The sequence below is a fragment of the Crocodylus siamensis genome, chromosome 11 (assembly GCF_052110815.1).
Source record: "Crocodylus siamensis isolate JL-2025a chromosome 11, ASM5211081v1, whole genome shotgun sequence".
NCBI lineage: Eukaryota > Metazoa > Chordata > Crocodylia > Crocodylidae > Crocodylus > Crocodylus siamensis.
The window spans coordinates 8,729,822-8,755,514 of record NC_143405.1 but is presented as its reverse complement, the minus strand read 5'-3'; the positions used below and the strand labels follow the sequence as shown (position 1 = coordinate 8,755,514).

The 25,693-nt window shown below is 52.2% G+C and overlaps 1 protein-coding gene across 3 annotated transcripts in view; it reads left to right on the top strand.

The window, feature by feature from the left end:
* ASS1 (argininosuccinate synthase 1) overlaps positions 1 to 25,693 on the top strand; it is a 65,661-nt gene that overhangs the window by 23,751 nt on the left and 16,217 nt on the right. For all 3 annotated transcript variants that reach the window (XM_090022582.1, XM_090022583.1, XM_090022584.1), the window contains 5 exons: positions 3,165 to 3,235; positions 3,913 to 3,943; positions 11,548 to 11,638; positions 14,224 to 14,308; positions 16,579 to 16,643. In XM_090022582.1, coding sequence (XP_089878708.1) covers positions 3,165 to 3,235; positions 3,913 to 3,943; positions 11,548 to 11,638; positions 14,224 to 14,308; positions 16,579 to 16,643 — 343 coding nt within the window. The remainder of the gene's footprint in view (positions 1 to 3,164; positions 3,236 to 3,912; positions 3,944 to 11,547; positions 11,639 to 14,223; positions 14,309 to 16,578; positions 16,644 to 25,693) is intronic.

The following is a 25,693-nucleotide window of genomic DNA, read 5'->3' as shown; positions in this document are numbered from 1 at the left end:
TGGGCCTTACATTCACATGATCATAATACAGGGATTTTGGGGAATGCTCAGTGCAACTAGAAAGGATTTCTCTGAGTGCAGGGCTGGGGGTGTAATTCTTCTGCCCTCCAACTTTTGCAACATTGTGGAGACCTCAGTACTACCCTCAGGTTGGTTATACTGATCTAGCCTTATGGCAGGCAGGGGAAGCAGCGTGACCACGTAGGCGAGCTCCCCAGGGCAGGTGATTGTCTCTGATATGTCCCCCATAGGAGGTCTATATTGAGCAGATTCTTTTTGGTATTGGGTGGTGGAACCGGAGCGTGCGCCATCCACTCCATGCATTGACCTGGTATTGCAGTGCTTCCAGGACCGGTGCAAAAAAATGGGAAAAAAAAAAAAAATGTCCATAAGGAAAAGGGAGAGCGCCGACTTAATCAAGTGAGTCCAATACAAGAAAATTATCCACTGGATGAATAACACTTTGGGTTTTTAAAAACAAAACGCGTACTTGGGTAATACGTACCTAGCTCTTTCCTGTTAAAGTCCAAGTAGAGTGAAATCCATGAAGCTAATGCGTGGTGCCATTGCCAGCCCTTGGTGATTTTTATCTAAGTCCCTGCTTCCAGAGTCTCATGATTAGGCTTTCATTCATTTTTAAGAAATAAAAATCTGGCTTTCAGGGTTATGGAGGGACACTTGCTGCCTACAAACAAGCATCAGAAGGCACTACCGACTGAACTGATTTTAAGCCAATCTCATGATTCTTGGGGAAGCTAGACTTAAGTGTTTTGAAAACCGGGAACTGGCAATGCTGAAGAAGCATAAATGGTTGAAAATGGTATAGGTATTTCTATAGTGATAATCAAAAGCATTAGTAACACAGCTAAAAATGTCTTAAAAATAGACAGCCTGATCTCTTGCCAGGATAGACTTCAGTGGCACTAGACTAACTTTCACCAAGTAAGGGGCAGACCCAGGAAATATGGTTTTCCTCTTGGTTACTGTAGCCTAAGGCAAGTGTGAGATTCAAGGGAGATTTAAGCAAGTGGTTAGGGTGGGCATGGGTTTCATTTTGTTTTTACAGATTCAGGGAATAGACTGGGAGTAATTTCGGTTGCTCTCATACTGGTGACTTCAACTGAAACAGGCGGGACATTGGAATCGGTGCATGGATGTTATCCAGGGCCCCAGGCAAAACAGCCGAGCGCTGCAGGGCTTTGATGTCCTTTTTTTCTTAAGGTAGAACAAAAATGGAGAATTGGGAAAAACAACCTGATGTTCGGTGTGTGTAAGAAGAGTCAAACAGGAAACCCAATTTGTTAGGATCTTTTTTTTTTTGTTGCCACCTGCTTAGCATGGGGAAAATCAGGGGCTGAAGGAAAAGCATGAAATTCTTGTGCAAAACCTGAGGGTGGGGAGCAGGAGCAAAGTTGTGAAGTGTGCATGTGTGTGTGTGTATGTGTGCAGGCTCAAGGGAGGAGGGTTGGGGGATGTGGAGCTGTTAGCAGGGAACATTACCTCCGGGCCACCCTGTGCTGGTGATTATAGCTCATTCAGAATAAACAAAGAAGAGCATTAATTGACTAACAGGCTCTTGAAAGCTAATGGAGCGATCAGAAGCAGCGGGCAGGGCAGCGTGGTGGTGGGAGTGGGAGGGTGGGCAGGGTCTCCTCATCATCAGGCTGCCAAATGTCAGAAGCTGAGCTTCCCAGCGCCCAGGTGGGGCTTTGCAGGCTGAGCTCCCTGGATTTGCTGGATCAGCCTGGGACACCAGGGGAGAGCGTGGGCAGAGCCGTGTCCTGCTTCATGCTGCAGCTTGGTCCCTGCATCTCCTCTGCTGCTTGCATTTGATCCTGGCCCCAGGATGGGGTGGGGAGGATGGGGACAGGGAATTCATTCTCCCTGAATTTCTGTCGCTTGCTAGCCCGTACGCGCACCAGCATCTGGCAGATTTATACTCATCTCTGCTGGTCAGAGGGAGTTCATTGAAAGGTCTCAGACTGGTCCACCCGGCTCGGAGCCCTGAAGTCTAGGAAAGTGTCTGCTTCCCACACCAGGGCTTTCTTTTCTGGGAGCATGCTTGCTTCCGCTACACGCACCTGCGCAGGTTAGGCCACAAACCCCACCTGAGCCGCTGGGTGAATGCTTGGGCAGGTGGCTCATTGCGCAGCCATCCCTGACCTGGCTACCCCAGTGGCGTGGAGAGCTGGTGGGTTGGATGAGGGTGTCTGTCTGCTCACTGATGCTCCCGACATTGGTAGACATGGTGGCGGTAGAAGCAGTGAGGTGCCAGGTGGACGCTGTGCGGGCCTGAGAGGCGATGGTGTTGCTGCGGGACCGTGACGGTCTGCAAAGGCAAGACAGGCTGGACGCTGCAAGTAGGAGAGGAAGAGTGGGGAAAAAACCCCTGGTGAGACCCTGTTCACGCTCCCTTCCAACATCCACTCTCTGCCCCTGTGTGACCCAGGAGACTGGGCAAGATGGCCCCATGGTCTGACCCAGTCAGTGGCAAGCCTTATGTTAAGGGAGTGGGTGGTAGTGTGCAATTGGGTGGGACAGGGCAAGTGGGGTGCACCCCGGGGAGTAGGTTGTGTGAGGAGGCGGTGAGCCATGCTGGAGGGGTTGGGCAGCATCACGGCCTTTAAAACGAACTCTATAACGTCCTTGTTATTTTGCTGCCTTCCTCCATGTATGTGCAGGCCTTAGGGCTGAATGGGCTGGTGCTTGTCTCTCCAGCTTGGTTGCTAACCATTAACCAGCAGTCTCCGGTGATGTCCTGGCATGGGAGCATTCCCAGGGAACCAGGCTCTCTGTCCCATGAAGTGTTGGTGCTAGTAATACCACTCTGCCTGGCCTCCAAGCCCTCGGCTTCAGACCTCTTTGCCGAGGTGTCGCTTAGACCATCCTCCCTGAATTGTTTCTGAGCTTGAAACCACCTCTGTGCTCTGCAGTAACTCAGTGCCCCTTGGCCTCAAGGTGCAGAGAAGCACGCTAGCCCTTTGAACAGCTCTGGGGGATTTTTAAGGACTGCCATTAACTCCCTCTTGGCATGTGTTTGGGTTGCGGCGGTGCTGGGCGGTACCCAGGGGTTTCAGACCCAAGCCATAGCCTGTATGGAGAAGCAAGTCTAGCTTTCTCAAACGGCGGGAGCTTCCAAGTTCATCTTCCCTTCTCGTCCACAGAAACATGGCATCCCAGTCCCGGTGACTCCCAAGAGCCCCTGGAGCATGGATGAAAACCTCATGCACATCAGGTGAGACCTGAGGGATGGAAAGAGCTTCTGGAGGGTGAGAAGGGGCCAGCATCCTGGGCTCTTTTCTCCTGCACCTTGTGGCATGACCAGTTCCCAGTGCTGCTGGGGCTGGTCAAAACTTCCACTGGTGTAGAGGACAACACAAGACACACGACACAGGAGAATTGGCATTGTGGGCATCGAAGAAGGTTGTTCTTCTCCCTACAGGCTGGATCCTGACCCATGACTGGTCTGTGAAAGCCCCTGCCCTTCTTTATTTCCAGGCCTCAACCTCGTTCCTCGTGCCCTGCTCTCCAAGTAGCAGTAGCTGTTGCTTTGCTTATCTTCCAAGACCCCGTGGCACTTACCCCCCCAATACGTTCGCATTAACAGCATCAGGGAGAGCAGCCCCACGACTGGCTCACCCCTGGGCAGTGCCGCTCTTCCTCTGTCCATGTCCTTCAGGCCAAAAGCTTGACCCCCCAGCTGTAAACTGCTGGCCAGCCAAAAAGTCCTTCAAGCCAAAAGCTTGACCCCCTGGTCAGCTGGGCTGGGAAGCAAGGGCAGCTGGATGCCATGCCGGCCACTCCCCTGCCTTGTGTGCCACACATGCCCGAACCAAGCGAGCCCAGCAGGGCCTTAGGTTGGGGAAGACTAATTTTTTTCTTCTCTCTCCCGGTCTCCTTTCCCATCTGAAGCTACGAGGCCGGGATCCTGGAGAACCCCAAGGTAATTGATCATTCCCTTTACATCCCTTGTCTTACATGGCAGCCACCAGGGCCGAGGGCGTCTGATGCATTTGCAGACTAATTGGAAATTTCACGGCAGGGCGTGTGTGGTGAGGAGGCCAGGCCCTGCCATTCTCTCCCCAACCCCTTCTCCGCCTTCCCCCTCCTGGCACATTAATTGCCGCTGGGATGAATAGGGGAAGGAACCATTTCAGGGTGACACCGAAGGAGAAAATGTCATTGGGAAACAATAAAGAAGCAATTAGACAGATGAGGCACTTGTGCGAGGGGGAAAGAGAGGCAGGCTGGCTGCTGAATGCTCCCCAGCTTCCAGGACATGTCTCCCATCCCCCTTGGATGACACAAATGAGAGTGAGGGGCTTGGGGGCATCTTGGATGGACAGAGCGTTTCTGGCCCAACCGCTCTCCAGATGCATGCACCTGCCAGGAGGAAGGTCCCCATAAGCTTGGCCCAGGTCTGTGGCTCCTATGTGCCTTTAACTTGCTTATTTCTGGGGTGATGAGAAGGGTTAAACCCCCCCGGAGGGATCCTTTTATAGTGGAGGGAGGGGGTCTATCAGAGAATATAAAATCCCTTTGTATGGCAGTGCGGCAGCTCCGAGCTGACTGCCTCGGGGCAGTGCTGCTCAGTGCCAGCCAGCTGAGAGAGACCAGGTCACAAGTGCCCTGCGGAGGGTGGGAGACTGGCTTGTAGTCTGCAGAGAGCTTTTCCTCCCCAGGACACATGGCATTGCCTGCTGGGGTGAGAGGGTGCAGTCAGATGCCGGTGTATGTGGGGGGGACAGGGACCCTAGCAGCTGCTTGTGCAATGTGGCTCTTGGAGCTTGCAAGTGAAGAAGGTCTGGGCAGATGTGGACAGGAGGCCCACAGGCAAGCGTGGCTGCATAGGAGGGGAGGAGAGTGGGGCTGTCTGGGGAGGATGCAGTAGGGCTTGGGTCATGGGTGGGGACTGCAGGAGTATCCTCAGGAAGGGAAATCTTCAGAGCCACAGGGGGATCTTCCACCCGGAGATGCTGCCCAGATCCCAGCCTCATCCCTCCCTATATATCCACCTTTATATAGCTATCAGAGCTACAAGGCTGGCCTTTGCATTTGGGACAGGGTGGATGCAGGGCAGGACGGGGATAGGCGAGTGCCCTGGTCCTGGCCCTGGCTACAGCTTCTCAGGAGCACTGAGCAGTCCGGTGCTGCAAGGCTTCAGCTCCCAGGTTAGGGGAGGACCTGCAGGCGCCAGGCTGAGGTGCAAACGGCTGTGGGTACCGCCACTGATCACAGGCCACAGTGTGGCCTGGCCCAGTTGCATGGCCACGCGGGGCTCCCAGGCGGTCACTAGGCACCTGGGAACTGGGGCTCCTCGAGGCTTTAAAAGGCTCCTGGTCTCAGCCCCTCTGTGCGGCACCCATGTGGTTTCTGCCAAGGACACTGGACACTTTCCCCTCTAAACCCTTGCCTCCAAGATCCCCCTTGCCTCTTCCTACCCAGTGGGTCACCGCTTTACTCCTTGTTTCCTTAAGACCCATCTGCCCTGGGGTAAGCTGATGGCCCTCCCGTCCTCTCCCCCTTCCCCCGTAAGCTGTCCTTATTACCGTGCGGCGTGTGTCATTCAGGTAGGCATGGGTCCTGCTCTAACTGTGTCCTAATAGGGCTCGTGGTGCTCGCTGCCTGCTGGCCTATGTCTTTCCAGTTCACGCTCCGCCGGACTCGCAACACTTAGGAAAGCTACTTAAACTATCCATCAGTGCTAATTAGACAATCAGGTGAGGGGAGGGAGGGAGCTGGGGGGAGAGAGAGGATGGAGAGAGATGAAAAGGAATCCACACGCACTCGCGGCCTGACGATCCGTGCAGCCCCCGGGGCAGCCTGCGAGGGGGTGCGAGCAGGGTCTGGGGAAGGTGGAGTCTCCTGTCCTAGCCCTGTGCTGTGGCAGGCAAAGCAGAAAGGGGACCGGCCTCGGGGGTCAGGTGCTAATGAGATAATGGAGCCCGTTACCCTCAGGTTATTACCATCCATTTAACCCAGACCAGTCAGCACTGGTGCCAGCTGGTGGATCCACTCCGTGACTTGTGTAGAATGGGCATGGAGGGTCTCTTCTGGCTTCTGGGAGGGCTCTGTTGCCTTCACAGAGACCACTGACTTAGGTGGCAGGGATGTCTGCCTTGGAGGGGTCAGACCAGGGCTGGATCGGGCTCACCGAGGCTGGATAGAGCTCACTTCCCCGGAGGAGGGCTCTCCAGGTTGAACCCTGCAGCGCTGCGCAGAACTCAGCCCTGCTTCTGCCCATGCTGTACCTCTGCGGGATCTTGTTCCCAGCTCCATTTTGGTTTCTCCCTTCTTCCATAGAAGTGGTCCAGGCTGGTATAAAGGTTTTTTTGGTTTATGCCTCTTGCCTGAGAAAGAAAGGCCTGCAAGCCCAGCTCTGGTGCAGAGCATGGGTGCATTGCCTGTGCATCGCAACCCAGCCCTGGAGCAGGTCTTTCTCCTCCAGCTCTGGACCCTTCCCTGGCAGAGCTTGCTCCTGCCCTGCAGCCCATCGCCCTTGCAGTCCCGTCAGTCCCTCCCATTCCTGAGCTCCTCCTGGCTGGACCCAGGGAACGTATCCAGCCCAGCTGCGGCTTAGCAAGGCGCAGCTCTCCATAAAGGGCTGGGTGGAGGCCACCAGGTTCGTTCTACCGGTGACCAAAGCCAGATGAGAAAACTCAGCTTCCTAGCCTAGCCCAGAAAGGAAAGTGCCGCTCGTCCTAGACTGATATAACCTTTTCCTGGGTTCACCTTTGACCTCTTTGGTGCCAGCTGCTGCCACATCCCTCCCATTTCCCACATGGGAATTTGCAGGGGACACTTGCATTGGGTTAAACATTAACACAGTCTCTTCCCTGCTTTAGCGGGGTAGTGATTTCCCTGCAGCTCCCCGACCCTTGCCTAAACCTAGGCCCTGGGGTGCTGCTCCAGACGCTGTAGAGAAGGCCATCAAAGAAAAGAGGGGTGCCAAGCTGCCGTGAGGCTCCCCCCACAAACCCCTGAGACCTGCCAAACGAAGGGATTTGAAAGCAGATGGTTGAGCTATTTTCTGCCTCTGTGAGGCCCGATTGAAGGGCAATGAGGCAGCTAATGCGGAGAAAGATAGAAATTTACTTGCTTTAACTTCATATGGCACTCTGAAAGAGTTCATTCAGTCTCCGGCACAACAATATCAGCCGGATGAATAAACCATTTGCGGCATCGATAGCTCTACATCATGGTTTAGTTCATGGACCATTTGCTTCCAATTTCTTCTCTTCTTGCCCCGTTTTTCTTGCTTCTTTCTTTTTTCCCCCCTCTCTCTCTCTCCCTCTCTCTTTCTACACACACACATGCACACACAGACACACACACACATACACACACACACTCTTCCTTTTTTTTTTCCCTCCCTCTCTCTCCCGTTCAAAGATGACATTGCATGCCTAGCCTCCCTGCGGGGAGGGATAAATAGAAGGCATTGATACACTGCAACAAACTATTTGTCATTTGAACTGTGCTTTTAGGAGAGAGAATAAAAAGAAGACAGACTTGCGCCGTAATGATGGAATGCAAGCCAAATGTCACTTTTATTTCTATTTAGTTATTTTATTTAATAGGGGTTTTCATAGTTGGCTTAGAAAATTGGAAACTACCTGACTTTGACTTCCAATGTTTAGTAAAGAGTTTTTAATACTTTCTCTCTCTCTCTGTCTCTCTCTCTCTGTCTCATTTTTTTCCCCACTCCCCCCTCCTGTCCTTTCCTTTTGAACTCAAAGTTTTTCATCATCTCCAATGGGTTTGTCTAGTTAATAAGTATGATCAGGGCTAGGAAAGGCCAAACAATGTAAAATTGAAATCTGCAGCCCATATAATTTGTGTGTGTGGTGTGTGGTGCGCGCACGCGCGTGCAATCATATACGTGTTGTTTAAATAAAGGAAAAGAAGCATGAAAATGCTAGGTAGCTTTTACTAAAATATATATTTTTAAACCCCCCCCCCACAAAAATCCGTGCTCTCCGTCTCTTGGTTTAGAGACGGCACATGGCCCATGCTTTTAAAAGATCATTAGTTTATATGTCTATATCTATAGCCTATATATATGCCAGACTTTCACTGGTATAAATCAGCAAAGCACCATGGACTTTACTCATTGAGGATATAATTTGTTGGCATGTATATGTGGGTATAAAATACCCATGTTCTCTGGCAGTGTAGATGGGTATAGTCCTGAGGTCAGTGTGTTACACAAACAGAGAAGTCTGCCCGTAACGGTTAAACTAGAAGGCACACATATTGTGATATATCAACACCTTCTGTTCACAGGAGCTCCCAGAATCCTGGACAAATCAATATAAAACAGCAATTCCTTGGTATTTTTCCTCTCTACCAAAATGGGCTAACTGCATCAGTCCCTGCGCTCCTCCTCCGTGCAGTAGACCTCGGCCATCCTCACGGTCCCCTCTGCTCGTGACACTCGGTCCCAGGAGGCTCGATCCAAAGCCGATGCAAAAGTCTCCAGTTAGTGTCGGCTTGGGCCCCTGGTGAGAAGTCACAGTGTTTTCCAAGTAATAGCTCTGTGTCTGTCCCGTGCAACTGGAGGGTGAACCGTATGGTCATAGGCCTCCTAAATGAGGCTTTTCTACACAGAGAGCTTTATCAGCATATTAAGCCATGTTCAGGCAGCGATGAAATCCTGTGATCTCTTTCCTTGGACACCTGCTGCAATGGCCGGGAAGGATAGTACAGGTCAGTTAGACAGTCGTGCAGGTGGAGAAGCCGGGAGTGCAGGGTTGTGCTAGTGCAGTGAACCAGGTGAGAAGACGATATTGGCCTCTGTAGCACAGGTTGAATGAAACCAAAGTGGCCGTCCAGCCTAGCACTGCTGTAGGGGGAACTCCAGGCAGCCCTGTATGGTTTCTGTAGATGGGTGGGAATGTAACCTTCGGGGCGATGTGACCTTTGTGGTGCTGAACTGCGCAATGGAAATGAAACGTCCAACAGAGCCCCATGAAACTGGGCCATATTGCCCACGTTGCTCTGAAGCCTTTTTGGGTAAGAAAGAGACTTGCTGAAAACAAAGTTGAATCAAAAAAAGTCATCAAAACAAGCAAATAAATGCATGCGCTGGAACAGCTGGCATTTTTGTAGACAAAAGCAGAGTTTGGGATAAAACTGAAAAATTGCATACGATCATTTCTAGCTTTTCCCTCAAGCATTTTAGAGTTTTAAAGAAGTGGTTCATTTTGAATTTTAGTTTGAATTTGGAAACTTTCTCACTTTTTTAGGAAAAAATAGAATTGTTTAGAATGCCTTTTCCAGCCTTTTTTCTCACTGGAAAAGTGGGGAGAAAAGCTAAAAAAATCAAAAAAGTGGGGGGTGGGGAGAGGCTAGGAGGCAAAACACCTTGGAAGCAATGCCTATTTATATTCTGCAAAGCAAAGCATAAAAACACTTTGTAGATCTGATCCCATGCCCTCAACTTCTATTAACGTGATACTGCATACATGACATAGTTGTGAATTTTTTGAAATGTTTTAAAATTACGGAAACATTTCCACTACCTCAATCCATCGTTTTGTTTTCTTGGATTACGTGTTCACACCCGCTTTACAGCTTCTGATTTTTAAATTCTGATTTCTGACATCACCATGAGGGTAAACAACTTACTCGCAATTAATCACCTTTTTTTGCAAAAGAAATAGTCAGCTCTAGCTACTTCGCCTCTCCAAAGGGAATACAAATAATGGTGGATTATCCAGTAGTGACTCTTAGCAGGAATTGATAATGGAGGGTGGGAGGGTCAAATTAAAGTCATGGTGGCAAATTATCCCAGAGGCAAATTAACTGGAGTTGACTGTCTTAACAGCAGTGCAAGTTCTGCCTCCCTGGCTGGGCAATCACCGTGGCACTGCTGGGCACTTTAGGAGAGTGGGAGACGTGATCAAATGGGAGTTGGGAATAATTTTCACTAGCCCAAAATGAGAATCCCCGGGAAGAGACTGTAAGCTGAAGCATGGCTCTGAAAGAGAAAGCACCCTTCTTCCCTGTTGCTCATCCTGGGAAAAGCTTGTCGAGCAAGCTGTAAGGGACTGGGCAGAGAAGGAATTTCAAGGTCCCCAACTTTGAAAGCGTTGGCCTTAACCATTCGGATGCCCACCGTTAGTTAGAAGCTTTGTTGTCATAAGTTCAGAGCACGCCATGGGCCCCCTTGAAGTCCGGAGTAGCTGTGGGCGCTTTGCACTTGGAAAATCAGGCCCAGTTGCATTGGCTATTAGTCCCCTGCATTTGGTCTGAAAGCCTTTCAGGGCCACTGCAACCAGTCTCACACATGTGAGGGGGAGAGGGAGGGGAAGGGACGCACTAAATTGCAAAGCTTTCTCCAAAAGGCAGCTACATTCACAATCCCGGACAGAAAGACTTTTTCTTTTTCTTTTTCTTTTTCTTTTTTTTTTTCTGGTATGTGCTTCCAATTGTGGCAATTCATTGGAGTCGCCCGCGTCCCGAGGCATAAACTAATTGTGAGAGCGTGGCTGTTTCCACTGGCCCGGCTTTAAAAGAGATAAGATGCCTCTTTACTCTAAATCTGGAAAAAAATATACATAAAGGTTGATGCGTTTTGAAATGGGTTTTTGCTTTGTTCCTCCATTTTCCCCCTGGGTGTATTAACCTTGGGGACACTGTAAAAAAGCACATGCGGCAGGAGCACCTGCTGAGGTCAGGACTAGTCATTAGTTTTTTCGGTCAGTGCAGAATAAACCCCAATTCTCTGCGTCGGCGTTGTTCGCGGGAAGCGTGCGCGCTCTGCCTCGCTCTCTGTCTCTCTGCCCAACTCGCACTTTTTCCTGCCTGACTTGTTCCTCCACAGCTATTCCATCTCCAGCTGTGGGGGCGTCAAAGAAAAAGATGAGATCAAGTTGAGGGGAAAAATTGTCTGATTTTCCTAGCCCTTTGTTCCAGACCCCTCGCAAGCTCCAGCGCTCGCCTTTGTGACGACGTCAGAGCTCTTTGCTAGGCAGGTTTTGTCGCGGAGGCAAGCGCGGTTTTCTCCCGGGAGACGGCACGGGTGCATGTGTAGGCAAATGGAGCCCAAGTGAAGTAAGGCGGGTAGGTGGGAGCTGGGGCTTCCTCCGTCTACTCTGAAGTCCGTGTTTTCAAGGTAGCTTTCAAGGCAGCTTGCAAGGCAGCGCTGCTCTGAGTTGGGTAGGAGATGGGGCTAGAAAGGTGTCACCCCGAATGGGTCGCATCCAGAAGCTGGGACCTCTGGGCCCCAAAGCACAAGCCTTCACTGCCTAAAGTAAAGGACACAGCCTTTTAGTCGATGGTGAAGTGAGCGATCAACACCTTTCTGGGGCCCAGCCCTCATTGGGATGGGGGGGATGGTGCTTCTTGAGTGGGAGCAGGTTACATAGGAGAGTGGTGAGGGGATGGGCCCTTCCCTCGTGCCTGTGAGGTTAAATCTGTGGTATGGGGCCGGCGTGCAGCGGGAAACCTGTGCACTGGTGATGCGTGTTCTCCATAGGGTGCAGGGCGTGCTTTTGTGGGTATTCACAGGTAGCAGTTCTCAGTCCTCTCTCTTTCCTGCAGAGCCATGCTCCCCCCGGGCTCTATACAAAGACCAAAGATCCTGCCAGCGCTCCGGACACTCCAGATGTTCTAGAGATTGAGTTCAAGAAAGGTAAGTGCTTTGTCTCCCTGCTTTTATTTTTCCTTCTTTGAGATAAATCCTCATCTCACCCAAGGGCCTGAGCATTTAGCCATGGGCCCCAGCAAGACCTGCATTTCAGCCATCTTGTCTCTCCTTTCAGGCAAGATTTGTTTTTTTAACTGGGGGTGTAGGAGAATTTGGATGCTGGAAGTTTGTGGCTGAAGGGGGGTCGTGTGTGGGTTCCAAGCTTGGTCGTGGAGTTGCCTCCAAACCTTCCCCCATAGTTAAGTTGTTTGCTCCACCTCTGCTCCTGCCCCTTTCTGCATCTAGAAGGCAGCCAATAAATTTGCCCTTGTTTGTGGCTGTGGTGTCCAAGGACATCTCCCTTGGCTTCCCATCTCGCTGGTGGTCTGCATCTTTCTGTGCTGATGAGCACTGCCTTTCTGCAGGGCTTGGAGCTGATGGATCAGCCCCCACTCTGAATGCAGAAGTGGGGTTGCTGCAAGGAGAATGGGGCAGCAGGTCAGGGACACATCCCCGTGCTGCTACAGAGTGAATTGAGAAGATACTTGTCCACCTTGAGAAAGGAACCCAGCCCATGCAGATTTAAGGTCTTTGATCTGACACCCAGGGCAGAGGGATGTGTAGAGGCCCCTGCTACAGAGACACAGAGCATCCTTTAAGCAAGTCTGCTCAAACCTGCAGATGCCCTGATTGGCAAAGTGCGTCTGCCTTCCAGGGAGGTCTAGGCTGGAGGTCGAAGACCTGAGACCTTGAACCTCCAGGTTGTACAGATGGAAGCTGAAGATGGAGCGTACTGGGCTGCCAAAAGCAGCAAGTGCACAAGGCTTAGTCTTGAAGTCATGGAGTAAGGACGAGCATTGGGGTCTGCGGTCACATTTGGGGGCCACAGGCCAGTGCAAGTGCAGAGAGAGAGAGGCACAAGCAGGCTCCAGTCTGCAGGGAGGTGTCATTAGCTGGTGGTCAGAGCCAGGGCTCCTGGCTTCTCTTGGTGCTGCCTTGGCATCTGGTTTTGGGGCTTTAGGCTGTGCTCCACCTGCCTGCCATGGGGCTTGGCAAGATGTCACAGGGCTCTGCAGAAGGTGCAAAGTTGTCTTCTTGCAGGGTGGGAGACTCTTGACCTGAGGGGACATCTCCCATTCCCTCCTCTGAGGGCACCTCCTGAGATGGCGGGGAGACCCCTTAGGCCTGTGGGTCTGCGGCCAGCCTCCCTCCCACCCTCCAGACGGGCCGGAGAGCCCTACTCCATTTTAATGATCCTCTCCGGTCATGAAGAACCCCTCCCCTGCACCCCCCTCCTGGCTCCCTCATTCATCCCCTAGTTAATTTATTTGAAGTTTTAATCTAATTATTAACTATTTTAAAGGATAAGCAGCTTTTTCCAACAACGGGCCCAACAATGTCAGCTCTCCTCCGGGTGGACTGCATCCAATACCCTGGCGAAAGATGATAATAGAAAGAGAAGGGGAGAAGGGAGGGTGCGGGCGGGAGCGGGGGGGCTCACTGAAGAAGGGGCTTAAGGTTCATTATTGCTGAGACTTACATTTAATAGCAATTTACAACCGAGTTGATAAACCCCTGGAAAATAGGGGGTTTAGAATGGGGAAAGCTGACAGAGCCCTTCACTACACAGCGGCTCTAGCGGGCGCCTCCGTAATAAAGACTAGAAAGGGAGGCATTGAGGCCTGATTGGCAACTGATAGTGCGCTAAATGGTAATGAGGAGGGCAGATGGAGGAGAGATTAGCCTCCAACTCTCCACAGCTTTTCTTTGTGGGCCCCGCAGCCCCCTTGTCAGCTTCCTAATACATTTATTGCTCATTTCACACTGCTAAAGAAAATGCCTTTTTCTATTCACAGCCGCCCCCCTCCCGCCCCGCTCCTCTCCCTCCCACCCAGCGCCTTAAAAAAAAAAGAAAAAAAGAAAAAAAAAAAAGGTGTAATAATTAATTCATGGAGCCCTCGGACCTCATCGCAGCCTGCCAGGGACCGGCCCGAGATGGGTTCCCATTCACTCTTGTCAAGCGGATAACTGGAAGCATGTGTTGTGTTTGTCTGCAGAACAGACGCTACAGGGGCTGTGTGTGTGTGTGTGTGTGTGTGTGTGTGTGTGTGTGTGTGTGTGTGTGTACACCCAAACCTCCATCACACCCCCCCCCACACCAACCCCAGACAACCCCCTCCTTTGGCTATTGGGTCGTTTGTCAGGCCTTGTGTCAGTGGCTGGTGGGACAGAAGGTGCCGTGCCATAAGACAATTGCGGAGCGTGAAATTCAATTAGTTAAGGGCCTGGTTGCAATTTCACAGGCCCTAAAAAAGAGAGAGGGGAGAGGGAAAGGGGGCGTTTTTTATGGCCCCCTTTTTTTATTATTATTTATTTCTCTCTCCTGAGGGTTTTTCTGACTCCCCCTGTCCCCTGGCCCCCATGTGCGGCAGCTTGGACATGCCTTTTTAAGAAGTTATTTAGAGTTCATATCTGTCACATCTATTTAATGCACTCCGGGTGATGTTAAGACGTGGTCTTGACATCATAAAGCTGATCCCGCTCCCTCTCCCCATCTCCTCCTCTCTCTGTGTCTCTCTCTCACTCCGCAGGTGTCCCCGTGAAGGTCACTAACGTCAAGGACGGGGCCACTCACCAGTCCTCCCTGGAGCTGTTTGTGTACCTGAACGAGATAGCGTAAGTGCGGTGGGGGGGCTCTCTTGCCGGCTCTCATGTACTCCGTCTTTCCCAGCCGTGAGCACAGAAGATCACTCGCTGTCATGTGTGCACGCCCCGAGAGCACACGTGAGGGACAAGCAAGCTGGATAACAGGACGTTTTTGGGTGGCTCAGTGAGGAAGGAGCTCGGGCTTGGCCAAGCCACGCTAGGTGCCAGTGGCAGGGCTCTGGTCTCCTCATTCCCGATATGCACCAGAACATGTTGGCGTTTGTATTCAGATGTAGTCTTGCCCCAGGGCTGGGCTGTCTCGCCAACACCAGATGCCCCGTACCCTCACTCTGTGCCTGTCGGCCAGTTGTCTCACCCCAGGGACCGGTTTGCTAGGTGGATCCCATCCTCTCAGCCCATCCCTGTCCTTGTCTCTGATCGTCCAAGTCACTCCTGCATTTATGGTGGCACCAGATGCAGGAGGAGGTTTGGTAACACAGCCCGCTCCTCTCCTTTCTGCACCAGTAAGTGGGCTCCTGGGGAGTTTCTGCTGAGTTCGATTCTAGTATTTGTGGGTTCCCCCCTCCACCTCTGAGCCGTCACGACACAACCTCACAGCCTTCAAAGAGGGGCCGTGGGAGTGTGTTCCCCTTCAAGGGGCTGTCAGTACCATTTCCTAAGGAAGGGAAGGGGTGAGTGCATGCCTCCACACCAACCCCGATTTGTCCTTTGCTCCACTGATACCCATAAGCCTGCCACTGACTTACACTCAAGGGGCGAGCGCAGGCTCTGGCTTCTGGCCCCTGTTGCAGCCCTGGGGCCAGGACTTTAAGCACACTGTCCTGCGTAGTGGTCCAGCGCCTTTTCAGCGGTTCACCGCTTGCTTTCATGGCCCCCCAGCATACGGGCCTGCGCCCCTTTCTCCCAACACACGGTCAGCGTGGCCTTGCATTGCACTGCTGCTCGGCGGGAAGTGGTCCCACAGTTAGACGGTCTTTGACTTGGGACTAGGCAGGCACTGGGGAACCATTCATCCATCCCCTTGCCAAGTGCCACACAGATTCCCCTGTCCCGTTCCTCCTTTGTGCCTCTGCCTTTATCCCCCTGGAGCTGAATGGGAATGAACTTTTCCATGTAGTTCTCTTTTTTAATGTTAATTAAGTGGTTTTAAAATGACTTCACCGATCATGAATACAGCTGCCGTGGCAGCAGCACCTCTCCCCCGCTCCCTGCTCTCGCCTGCTTATTTGTCTCGTGGCTAGCCATGCCACGCCGAATGGTGGATTTCCTCGGGGCTCTTTCCTGCCCCGGTGGGGAGATGGAAGGGGGATTTGCATTGGCAACGAGGTTCAGCACTGGGGGTTGGGAAGGGTCCCACTTTCTCCTCACCAACCAAACTGCAAAGAGGGGGCAATGGGGGGAGGGAGGACTCGATAACACATCCTATGCAGCCCACGCCACCCGCTGTGAGGGAGCCCGACTCCTGACAGAGCCTTATTGATGGCTTCAGCACGGAGGACTTCCCTGTCTTGTCATGCTGTCGTGCGTCTCCAGGATGGTGCTGGGCCCTGTGGGACAAGTCAGAGAGAACGGTGTCACGATGTGGGCTCAAGATGCATTGCTCACCCTGTGGGTCCTAGTCTGTGCCCTGAGGCCGGGTGTCGCGTGCCAATATGGTGCAGTAGCTGCTAAATGCACATCGTAGACATGAAGGTGGTGTTTTCATTTCCATCAGTGTGGACAGGATTTGGCTCTGCAAAGGGGGTTCTCTATTGAAGCTGCTGGATGCAGAAAGACCCAGGGGTCCTCTCAAGCCTCGTAGCTTCCAGTCAGTGTTGCTTAGTGTCACCGCACGGGGTCTCCGGAAGTCCTGCCCAAAGCTAGGCTTTCGTGGAGCAGGCTCCTGACTGTAGTACAGGTCTTTGCCCGCACTGTGGACACCTTCAGATCAATGGGATATGATGAATAGGGGGGTTGACGGTGTGAGAAACCCCTGAAGGAGAGGGCGGTTCTGTGTGATGGGGAGCAAGTTCTGTTCCAACCTGCCCCTTGGCCTTACCCAATACATTTCTGTTCTCTGGGATATCATCCGACTTAGGTATCAGGGCTTCAGCCTTTAAATAGATATTTCCACAAAGCCAATGACATCACTGGGTATCAGTTTGGGCCCTCCTGGGGAGATCGCTTTCTTCGTGGTCCCTGTGAGCAGCACTCAGCAGTCCTCACGAGATGCCAGGACTGCACAGTCCCTGGGAGACTGCAATGCAGGTCCTAACCTCTCCTTTGCTTTCTCCTCACAGTGGCAAGCATGGTGTTGGGCGCATTGACATTGTGGAGAACCGATTCATTGGGATGAAATCCAGAGGTAAGAGCTCCTTTCCTAGACAACTTGCCTTCTCCCAGGCCCCAGTCTTGTCCCAGAGCAGAGCACTGGGATCCAGCCCCCCATATTGCATGGGCTGAGCTTGTGCTGTGGCCAGGCGGCTCTGATTCGAGGAGCCGCACATGTTCCTCGCACCCCTGCTCTGTGCTACGCAGTGGTACTTGGACACAGTGCGGGATCCAGGCTCTGAGTCCGCCATGCCTGCGATTCTTGCTAATGGAAGTGAAAGGGAAGGCATGCCTATCGCCAGGATTTCTCCGTATGAATCTACCTGTATGGTCCCTGTCGTTGTAGTAGGCAAGTACCTGGTCATTAACAATGGTCTCCACTCCTAATAACAGTCTCTGCTAATTGCAACTGATGCTGATGGTATAAAGGCCCATGATTGTGGCCTGTAGCTGTAGGCTGCTTGAGTTGCAGGCTGGGTCCACGCATATGTGTGTGTGTGTGTGTGTGTGTGTGTGTGTGTGTGTATGTGTGTGTAGACCTGTATACATTCGCATCTGGAGTATTGGGTTCAGTTTTAGGCCCCCCACTACAGAAAGGATGTGGACAAATTGGAGAGAGCCCAATGGAGGGTGATGAAAATGGTTTGCAGGCTGGGGGACATGACTGATGAGGAGAGGCTGAGGGAATTGTGCTTAGTTAGTCTAGAGAAGAGAAGACCGAGGCGGGATTTAATAGCCGCCTTCAACTCCCTGCACGGTGGTTGCAAAGAGGATGGAGCTGGACTGTCCTCAGTGGTGGTGGATGACAGGACAAGGAGCAATGGTCTGAAGTTGCAGCAAGGGAAGTTTAGGTTAGGTAGTAGGAAGAATTTTCTCACTAGGAAGGTAGTAAAACACTGGAACAGGTTACCCAGAGAGGTTGTGCACCCTCCAGCCTTGGAGTTTTTAAGACATGGCTCGACAAAGCCTTGGGTGGGATGTTGTAGTTGGGGCTGGTCCTGCTTGGAGCAGGGGGTTGGACTAGATGTGACCTCCTGAGGTCTCTTCAACCCTCATTTTCTGTGATTCTACAATACATAAAGTGCCTAGTACAGTGGGGCTCTGTCAGCAGTCCCTAAGCACAAACCTAACTCAGCGTAACCAAAAAGAACATCCTTAATCTCCTCTTTTCCTTCGGTTTTGACTTGCTGAGTTAAGGATCAAGGTTTTCATTTGAAGGGGACCTTAAATTTCCCTCTTCGGTGATGAATCTTGCCAGGGGACACTTAATGCCAGTTCTATTTACCACTAGAAAAATAGTTTGGGAGCAACCGTGTTTACCAATTTTTTTTGTGGTCAAAGTCTTGCTTTATTTGGGGTAGGGACATACTAATGCTTCACTGTGTGTCAGGTGCTCTGGAGAAACTGCCTTTGTGTGCTTGTGTCCCATGGGAAATGGGAGTGGTAACTCACCCCCCTTTCACTGAAGGCTTAACTACTGTAGTTTAGTTTCCATTTACACTGAGGTAAGAGCTCGCACACAGGCACATAGAGTGATAGAAAATGCAGGTTGGAAGGGACCTCAGGAGGTCACATCTCATCAAACCCCCTGCTCAGAGCAGGATCAACCCCAACCAGAGCATCCCAGCCAGGGCTTTGTCCAGCCAGGTCTTAAAAACCTCCAAGGCTGGAGTTTCTACCACCTCTCTGGGTACCTGCATTTCAGTGCTTTACTGTGGAGCAGCTAAAGTACAGTGAAGCCCAGGCCTCTCTTACCTCCCAGTGGGTTTTCTGCAAGTCCCAGCCCCTGGAGGCAGGCGATTACACGAGAATCTCAGCTTTTCTTGGCAAATGCAAGCTTCTAGCTCTGCATGGTGCTGGGGAAAGCACAGGATGTATCACAACTGATGTTTGCCCTCAGATGGACAATGAACACCCCCAAATTTCTCACTATTTAAAAAAAAAATCTCATTATGTTTTAAACGTATCCTTTTGACTTGTCCTTGTAGTTCTGGTTTAAACTCTTGGGATTGGCCTCAACCCATCCAGCGTTGCTTACAAGCCACTTAATTGCAAATCCCAGAGGCAGGAGCTGCCCTATTCAGCACTGAATAACAAGGTGGCTAGTTATCCACCCCTTTCCATTGTCTCCTTCCCTTTTTGTTTTAAATCTCGTTAATAACTAATTAAGTGCTCCCTTTGTTGAACTTGCCCTTCGCAGCAAGGCAGGGCTAAATATTGTGATAACATTTCACAACCAACTATAATCCTCCCTCTTCTGCCCTCAGCACACTAGAGGAGAGCTTTCTTCCCAAGCTTGTTGCTGGGTTCGGAAAAACCCAGTTTGATTTTTAGTGAGTGCAGCTGAAAGAAAGAGAGAAAAGAAATCCAGAAAAGCCCCGACATTAGCACGCGAGTTCCAGGGCGCTGAGTAATTGGTGGAGATTTCCTGATTTTTAAAGAGCCACTGACATGCTCCAGTGACCCTTGCAACATCTAATAATTTCTCAAGACTCCATTTAACTGTCACGCTCATCTATGGCGCGTTGTCTCCGAGCGATCGCCTACATGTTTGTGTGTAAACAGATGACGTATCCCTTGCAGGCAGCTTCCGCAAGGGGCCCTGATCCGGGACTTCGTGGTGGGATGGGGTGGGGATGCTCTGATGGATGAGGCCAAAACCTGTAGGCACGTGCTTGAGCCCGTCTTTATTTGGCAAAGGACTGAAGCACATTCTTGTGTCCCAGTGACTTGAATGAAACTTCAGCTCATGCCTAGTTGCTTTGCTGAACAGGGGCTGGTGCCACACAAGCTCTGTGCCAGTAGCGAGAGTTAGTGAGGTGGTTTTTTTCAGCCAGTAGATTATATTATGGTCCCTAGCGTGGATGCAGTTATAGTGGTATAGCAGTACTATAGGGTAGGCGACAGCTTTGTGCTGGCACACCTCAGTCGGTCAGGGCTGCGAAGCGGCATGAGCTCTCAGAGATATAGAAGTGCCCAGGACTGATCTAGCCATCTGGACTTAGCTCTTGTTCATTGAAGAGGTGGCTACTGTAGTTAAGCTGCCCCTAACCCTGGGGTAAGAGCTGGCACTTGGATTAGCACCTAGCAACGGATACATCGTGTAGTCCCCGTCCCATTTTCACTCGCTGTTACTTGTTCCTTAGTCCATCCCCTAAAGTGTCTTTGTCCAACCTCCGGGCCTATGTACTTGGGAGGCACTTGAGAAACTGAATCCAAATTAACTTTTAAAATGGGATTAGTTAAAGTGATTTCATCTCTTGTACGTGGTCCCTCAGAGTCAGAATTAAAATGAGCCTCATTGGTGGAGCTTAGTTTACTTCTGAGGATGAATTCAGCTCCATTTCATTCTGAACGAGCATGTCCACACAGGGTTTTAACGTGGTTTAGCCAGACCGGTTTAAATGTATATCTTCTGTTGGTTAGGATTAACTTTCCAAAGTGTCTCCATGCAGACAAGGCCTTGGCGCTGGTGTGATTGTACTTGCATCGTGGGGGAGGGGGTTGTCCTGCTTTAACTAGGTAAAAGCCAAACAGCTTGTGTTTAGACAAGGCCTTAGGGACTGCCTTGAGCACGGGAGAAGAAGTTTTTGGTTGAGCAGGTGAGTGCCCCAGAGATACATGCTCAGAGCCTGGGATGTGCAACGATGAGGGAGCTCTTCCATGTAGACACCGGTGGCATGGGGATCTGTCTTGGTTCCCAAAGGAAACAGGGACAAAGCAAGGGGCAGCTGAGTGAGCCTGATGATCCCTGTAAGAGGCGCCCAGGAGGGGTGGGTGTTGATACAGTGGGATGTACAAATAGTGCCCCAGCAAGAGCTACTTTGGCAGTGTCCTGTATGTAACGTGGGTTGAACCAGTGTCCCGCAGTTAAGCTCTCAGGGATGTTAGTGTATGGCAGGGGGAGTTCATCCCAGGCTTGTCCTATATTTTCTGCAGCACATGACTGTCCTCTTGATTACAGAGAGGCTGCCTGGACCCTGGGAATGGCAAATCTGGTCTCAGTGTTTGTTTCTTCCTGGATTTCAGGCGAGGAGCATGCTACCCCCATGTGATAGCTCTCGTGAGGCACCCAGCCTGACTTAGGCTGTATTGCATCAAAGACAACAAGGTGGGCAAACCCTTCTGGGTCGAGCTGCCTAATTTCAGTGCGGCGCCCCACGGGCAAAAGACGCCGCCCACCTGGTTCTCTTGGCAGGGTTGGGGCCTGGCTGTGGGTGCAGTGCAGGTGGACGTGGCAAGGTGTGTGCTGGGATCAGGAGCCTCCAGAGGCTGCTTCGGCATGGGAGACGGTGCCCACCGGGGTCCGTGGTGCAACTCCGCAGACCCGTGTGTGGGCCATGGGGCTGCTCCTTCTCCACTGCGTATGGAAAGCTGAATCTACCCATTGCTTCTCTGCCTACACCAGCCAGAGCTGCTTGATCCCTCCTGGGCACGAATGAGGCCAAGACGGCGGTCTGAGCCTAGTGGCCCTTTGGGCTGGTGCACTTAGAGCACTGGTTGCTGTAGGCAGTGGTCTCCAAGGCAGTGCTGTGGCTAGCATCAAGGGTGGCCATCCTGGACTCCCTGTGCCCATTGACTAGACTGGCTTCAGCATGAGGCTCCAACTCCAGCCTCAAAAGCATTACAAGGTGACTTAAACACTGCTGCCCCACCCCAGGCAGGATGGGGAGAAAGGGATCAAATCTTCCTTGCTCTCCATAGCGCACCCCATAGTGGCCAGTTGTGCTAGAGCTTCCCTACACGTTCCTCCATGCCCGTTGTCCAAGCCCAGAGGAGCCCACTGGAGCAGGAGGTGGTGGGCAGGAAGTGACATTGATTTGTATTTTTTTTTTTTACCAAGCACCTAATTGAGAATTGAGTTCATTAAGGGCTAATAGGAGAGAGCAAGGCAGGCAGCCCTGCGCCGCCTTTGACTCCCGGCTTTGGTTGTGCTTGTTGCAGAGCGAGGAAGGGGGCTAATGAATAGGTGGTCTGGGAGCCTCGGGCTTGCAGCTCAGCTCCTGCCTGCCGCCGACAATGGGGCTGTGCTGCCAAGCGCCGTGGGGCGGCAGAAGAGGGGCGGCTGCGCAGGGGAGTAGCTTTCCTGCCTAGTGCGTCTTTTCACATCCTCATTATCAAATTATCTTTTTAACTCCGAAGGGGGGCTAATTAAGTGAAGTAAATGAAATCAGTGGGGAGGAAGCAGGAAGGGAGGGGACGGCTTGGGCTTCTTGCCTCCGTCGCCATCGGAGGAGTGGAGCTTTGCTGTTCCCCGGGGCTCTTTCCTCCTTTCTCTTGCTGCCCCTCAGACTCCTTGGTCAGGCAGGCACAGCCTTGTCCTCGTCCAGCTGGGCAGGTGGCCACAGCATGTTGGAACAGTGCCACGTGGAGGTAGAGAGGGGCTTGCCCAGCGCCCCCCACCTCGGCCCCTAATGCCTGGGAGCTTTGGAGGGAATTCCTGCCCATGGCGAGCTCAGCGGCTTGGTCTCAGCTCTGCCCTGAAAGCGCGCGGCCAGTGGGAACCACAGCAGTCGAGGTCCAGACATTTCTTCTTCCTTGTTCCCGCACCCATCGCAGTCCCCCTCTCCTCCTTGCTGCTCTCATGACTCCATTTATATTGCCATCCTTGCTCTGGATGCGGGGTGGGCGCTTCGGATGTGAGTCTGACGCCCCTGCCTGCTCCTGGGTCTGCCGGCCGCTGGCTGTGCATCCCGCCGTCCCAGGGGGGTCTCTTGCCGAGTGCTATTTTCCCATGGTGTGTCTTGTCCCTTTGGGACCCTGCCCGTCGGGAGCCCGCGGCGTCCTCGCCTGTGGAATGTCGGCACATTGATCCCTGTTCAAATTGACGGATCACAGTCAATACGGCAAAATTGCTCAATTCGAGGTAAGCTGACAGCAGAGGTTACAAATTAGAAAATTTTAAGCAGCAGCAGCTGTCTCCGTCCCCCCCGCCTTTTTATCCCCGTCCACTCCCCCCACCCCCCAGCCCCTTTCTCAGCAGTAATTATGGTGTGATTGAAGTGCTGCCAGGCTGTATCGCTGACACCTCTGTCTTTTTCCTGTAAACACGGGGAGATGAAAATAGACACTTGGAGACGCTGTGAGTGTCACTTTGAAGGTGTCTCTTGTCTCCTCCATGGCGACGCTGGAAGCGCGGCTGTCATCTCCCTCCCCTCCTTGCGCAGTAGTTCGTACTCCGACTGTCAAAGGCTCCCGGATCCGCAGTCTTTTAGCATCAGGTTTCTGTCAGGAATCAAATAAAAATGATAAAGAAACAGACAGACAGAGAGCAATCGTCTGCTCTGCGTCCCCTGCCGTGATCAGGGGGAAGATGGGGGGAGCAGGGGGGTGCTGGAGGAAGACACAAAAAACCAAGCTTTTCATCAGCCCGAATTAACTTTAACACCTTGTAAAGGGAAGGCATGAGCATCTCAATTGTGTTATCCGTGGGCTTGGTTTCCTCTATTGCTCTCAAGTCTTGTGTTTGGAGCTGCTGCTTTGCTCCTGCCAGTGGTCCCATCCCTCCAGGGGACCCGAGGCAGCAGCTCCTGCCACCTCCAGACCTAGGCACCATAGGATGACAGGAGATGTGAGCGAGTTATTCCTGATCGGCATTACAGCACGACGTGCACTAGGTGCTATCCCTGTACCCAGGGAAGCCCCACGTTGAACTGCCTGCAGTCGAAACTGGTGCGACAGACCTCAGCCTGGGAGGAAAGGAGTGGGGTTGTCCCCACGTTACAGATGGGGAAACTGAGTCAGTGACAGTCCCCTGGACCTGGCTGATTAAACTGTCCAGATACCAGGGCAAGAACTTCTGCAGGCAAGGACAGACAGACATTTCACCCAGTGTAATGGGCAGTCAAGGGCACCAGTCCTGCCAAACATAGCAAGCCATTGGGCTAGCATGGATGAGGCATTTCAGTTGCTGTAGCCACGGGCTCACAAGGGAATGATGGGATGAGTGGGATATCTGGCTGTCTTTTGCTTTCCTAGCCCAAATGACCGGGTACCCTGGGACTTGCTATTTACCCGCTCTAGACTCATGTCACCGGTGTGGAAGCAGCCGTGGACAGATGAAGCAAAGAATGGGGGTGACACACCTCCGGTGTAATATATACCAGGTTAGGTTTGATCTGCCTGTGTCCATCCAGGAGCATTTGTTTGCTACAGGCAACCTGTTGCTTGGCAGTGAGGCAGCCTTAGCTGCCTGCTCTCTGGGATGCCCTGGGATAGGCATACTTCTGTCCATTCCTGCTCTGGTGTGGTTTACAGCAGTGTGTTTACCTGTCCCTGCTTCCCGACCAGGGAGAACAGGTATGGCGGCGTCTGTGCATGGTCCAGCCATTGGAGAGGAACAGGAACCCACATCAGGTCAGGTTTGAGTGTCACACAAGGAGACAGAGAGAGCCCGGGATTTGAACCCGAGTCCCTGGTCTGGTGCCGTAAGCATGGTTGTTCTTCCCCATTAAATGTCAGCGGTTGTAGGAGTTGGGTAGCTGTGTTGGGTAGTTTGATGGTGAACATTGTTCACTCCGGAATAATACCTAGGACCAAACTGCCTCCGGGCCACATCACTGAGTCACGCAGCAGTCCCCAGGAGAAAGGTGCAGCATGGTTTTCACCTCCGTAACCTTGTGGTGGCTTCTGTAGTGATGGCAGGGGCCTGCTGCCATCGCTTTCCCTCTCCAGGCTCTGGACAAAAGCAGGTGGTGATGGGAAGCAATAAGGGGACCCCCCCTTGGCAGCCTCCACTAGTTGCGGGAGGTCTTCTGCTACTTGAAGCTGGCTTTCCAAAGGGCACCCCCTAACAGCACCCCCACTGCTTGCCCGTCTTGCCTGGGCGCCGTGGTCCGAGCCGAGGCAGGTGCCACTAGGAGCGCGTCTTGCCTCGCAGCTTCAAGACACGGTTGGTGTCCTTCATGGTGTTGAAGAGAAGTGGGATTTAGCGGGGGCATTTCCAGACAGTCATAGTGGTCAGTGTGGTTCCTTCTGTCCTGCCTCCTTCCTTGCATTCAAAGCTCTGGATAAATCTGTGTCTGGTAACAGCACCGGTCATTATGTGAACAGGCCTACGGGCAATCACTCTGCAGGCTGGAAGACCTTGTACGATCTCTCCGAGGGTCAGGAAGGGACTTCCTTCCCCCTCCTCCCTGTCCGTCCTCTGCCCTGTGACCGTGATTGCCATTAGCTCAGATACCTCGAGTATCGGCTGGCGGTGGCGGCGGTGGCAGGGCATGGTCCTGATTTTATTTGTGTTACCGTGGCATGTAGGAGCCCTGGTCACAGAGTCAGACCCCACTGTGCGAGGCGCTGCACAAACAGCAAATACAAAGACAATCCCTGCGGGGATGCTCTGGCCCGGTGATCCAGTCTGGCCCGGTGCGTCCTCTGTACCAGAGCACAGACAAAGGCACTTTCCATCGCTGAGTCATTTTGTGTTTCCATGGCCACTCTGCAAGGGTTCGGCCGGCCGTCGGTTCGTGCTGGATTTTCCAGCGGGTTGAACTTTTCCCTTGTTTTATGTACTTGAAAACAGCCCCGTGTGCGTGGGCTGGACCCACAAAACTGCTAGGCCTGCAAACTGCCCGCCTGACGTTAGGTGTTAGCACAAGTCGGTGTGTACGAAATCTCCAGGGGTGTTTGCTAGGAAGCGACTTTTGGGGGGTGTCTCCTTCTTTTGTGGTGTGACACAACAAAACACAACGTGTGAGCTCCCCCTGCTGGTTCTGCCGCGGGGATTTAACTAGTCGCCCTTAAACCCCGAGTTGCGTCGTTGCGACCCCAGATGCAGGCGGGTAAAAACAGTGCGTCCACAACACGGTGGAAGTTTGCGTTTCCATGTTAGAAATTAGGGAGAAGAAGGTGGAAGAGGCAGGGGATGCTCTTTTTAGGTTTGCGCACAGGTTGAGGGCAGGATAGGCACGGGTTTTTGCAGCTAGACATGTTGTGTGTGCATGCAGACCCAGACACAGGCATGGGTGAACCGGGCGGCTGCCCGGAGCCCGAACAGAAAGGGGGCCCAAAATGGTAATTTTTCTTCCGTTGTCTGATTAGTATTATCATTATCACTGGTGAAGGGGGTCTCGATACTAAAAGTTT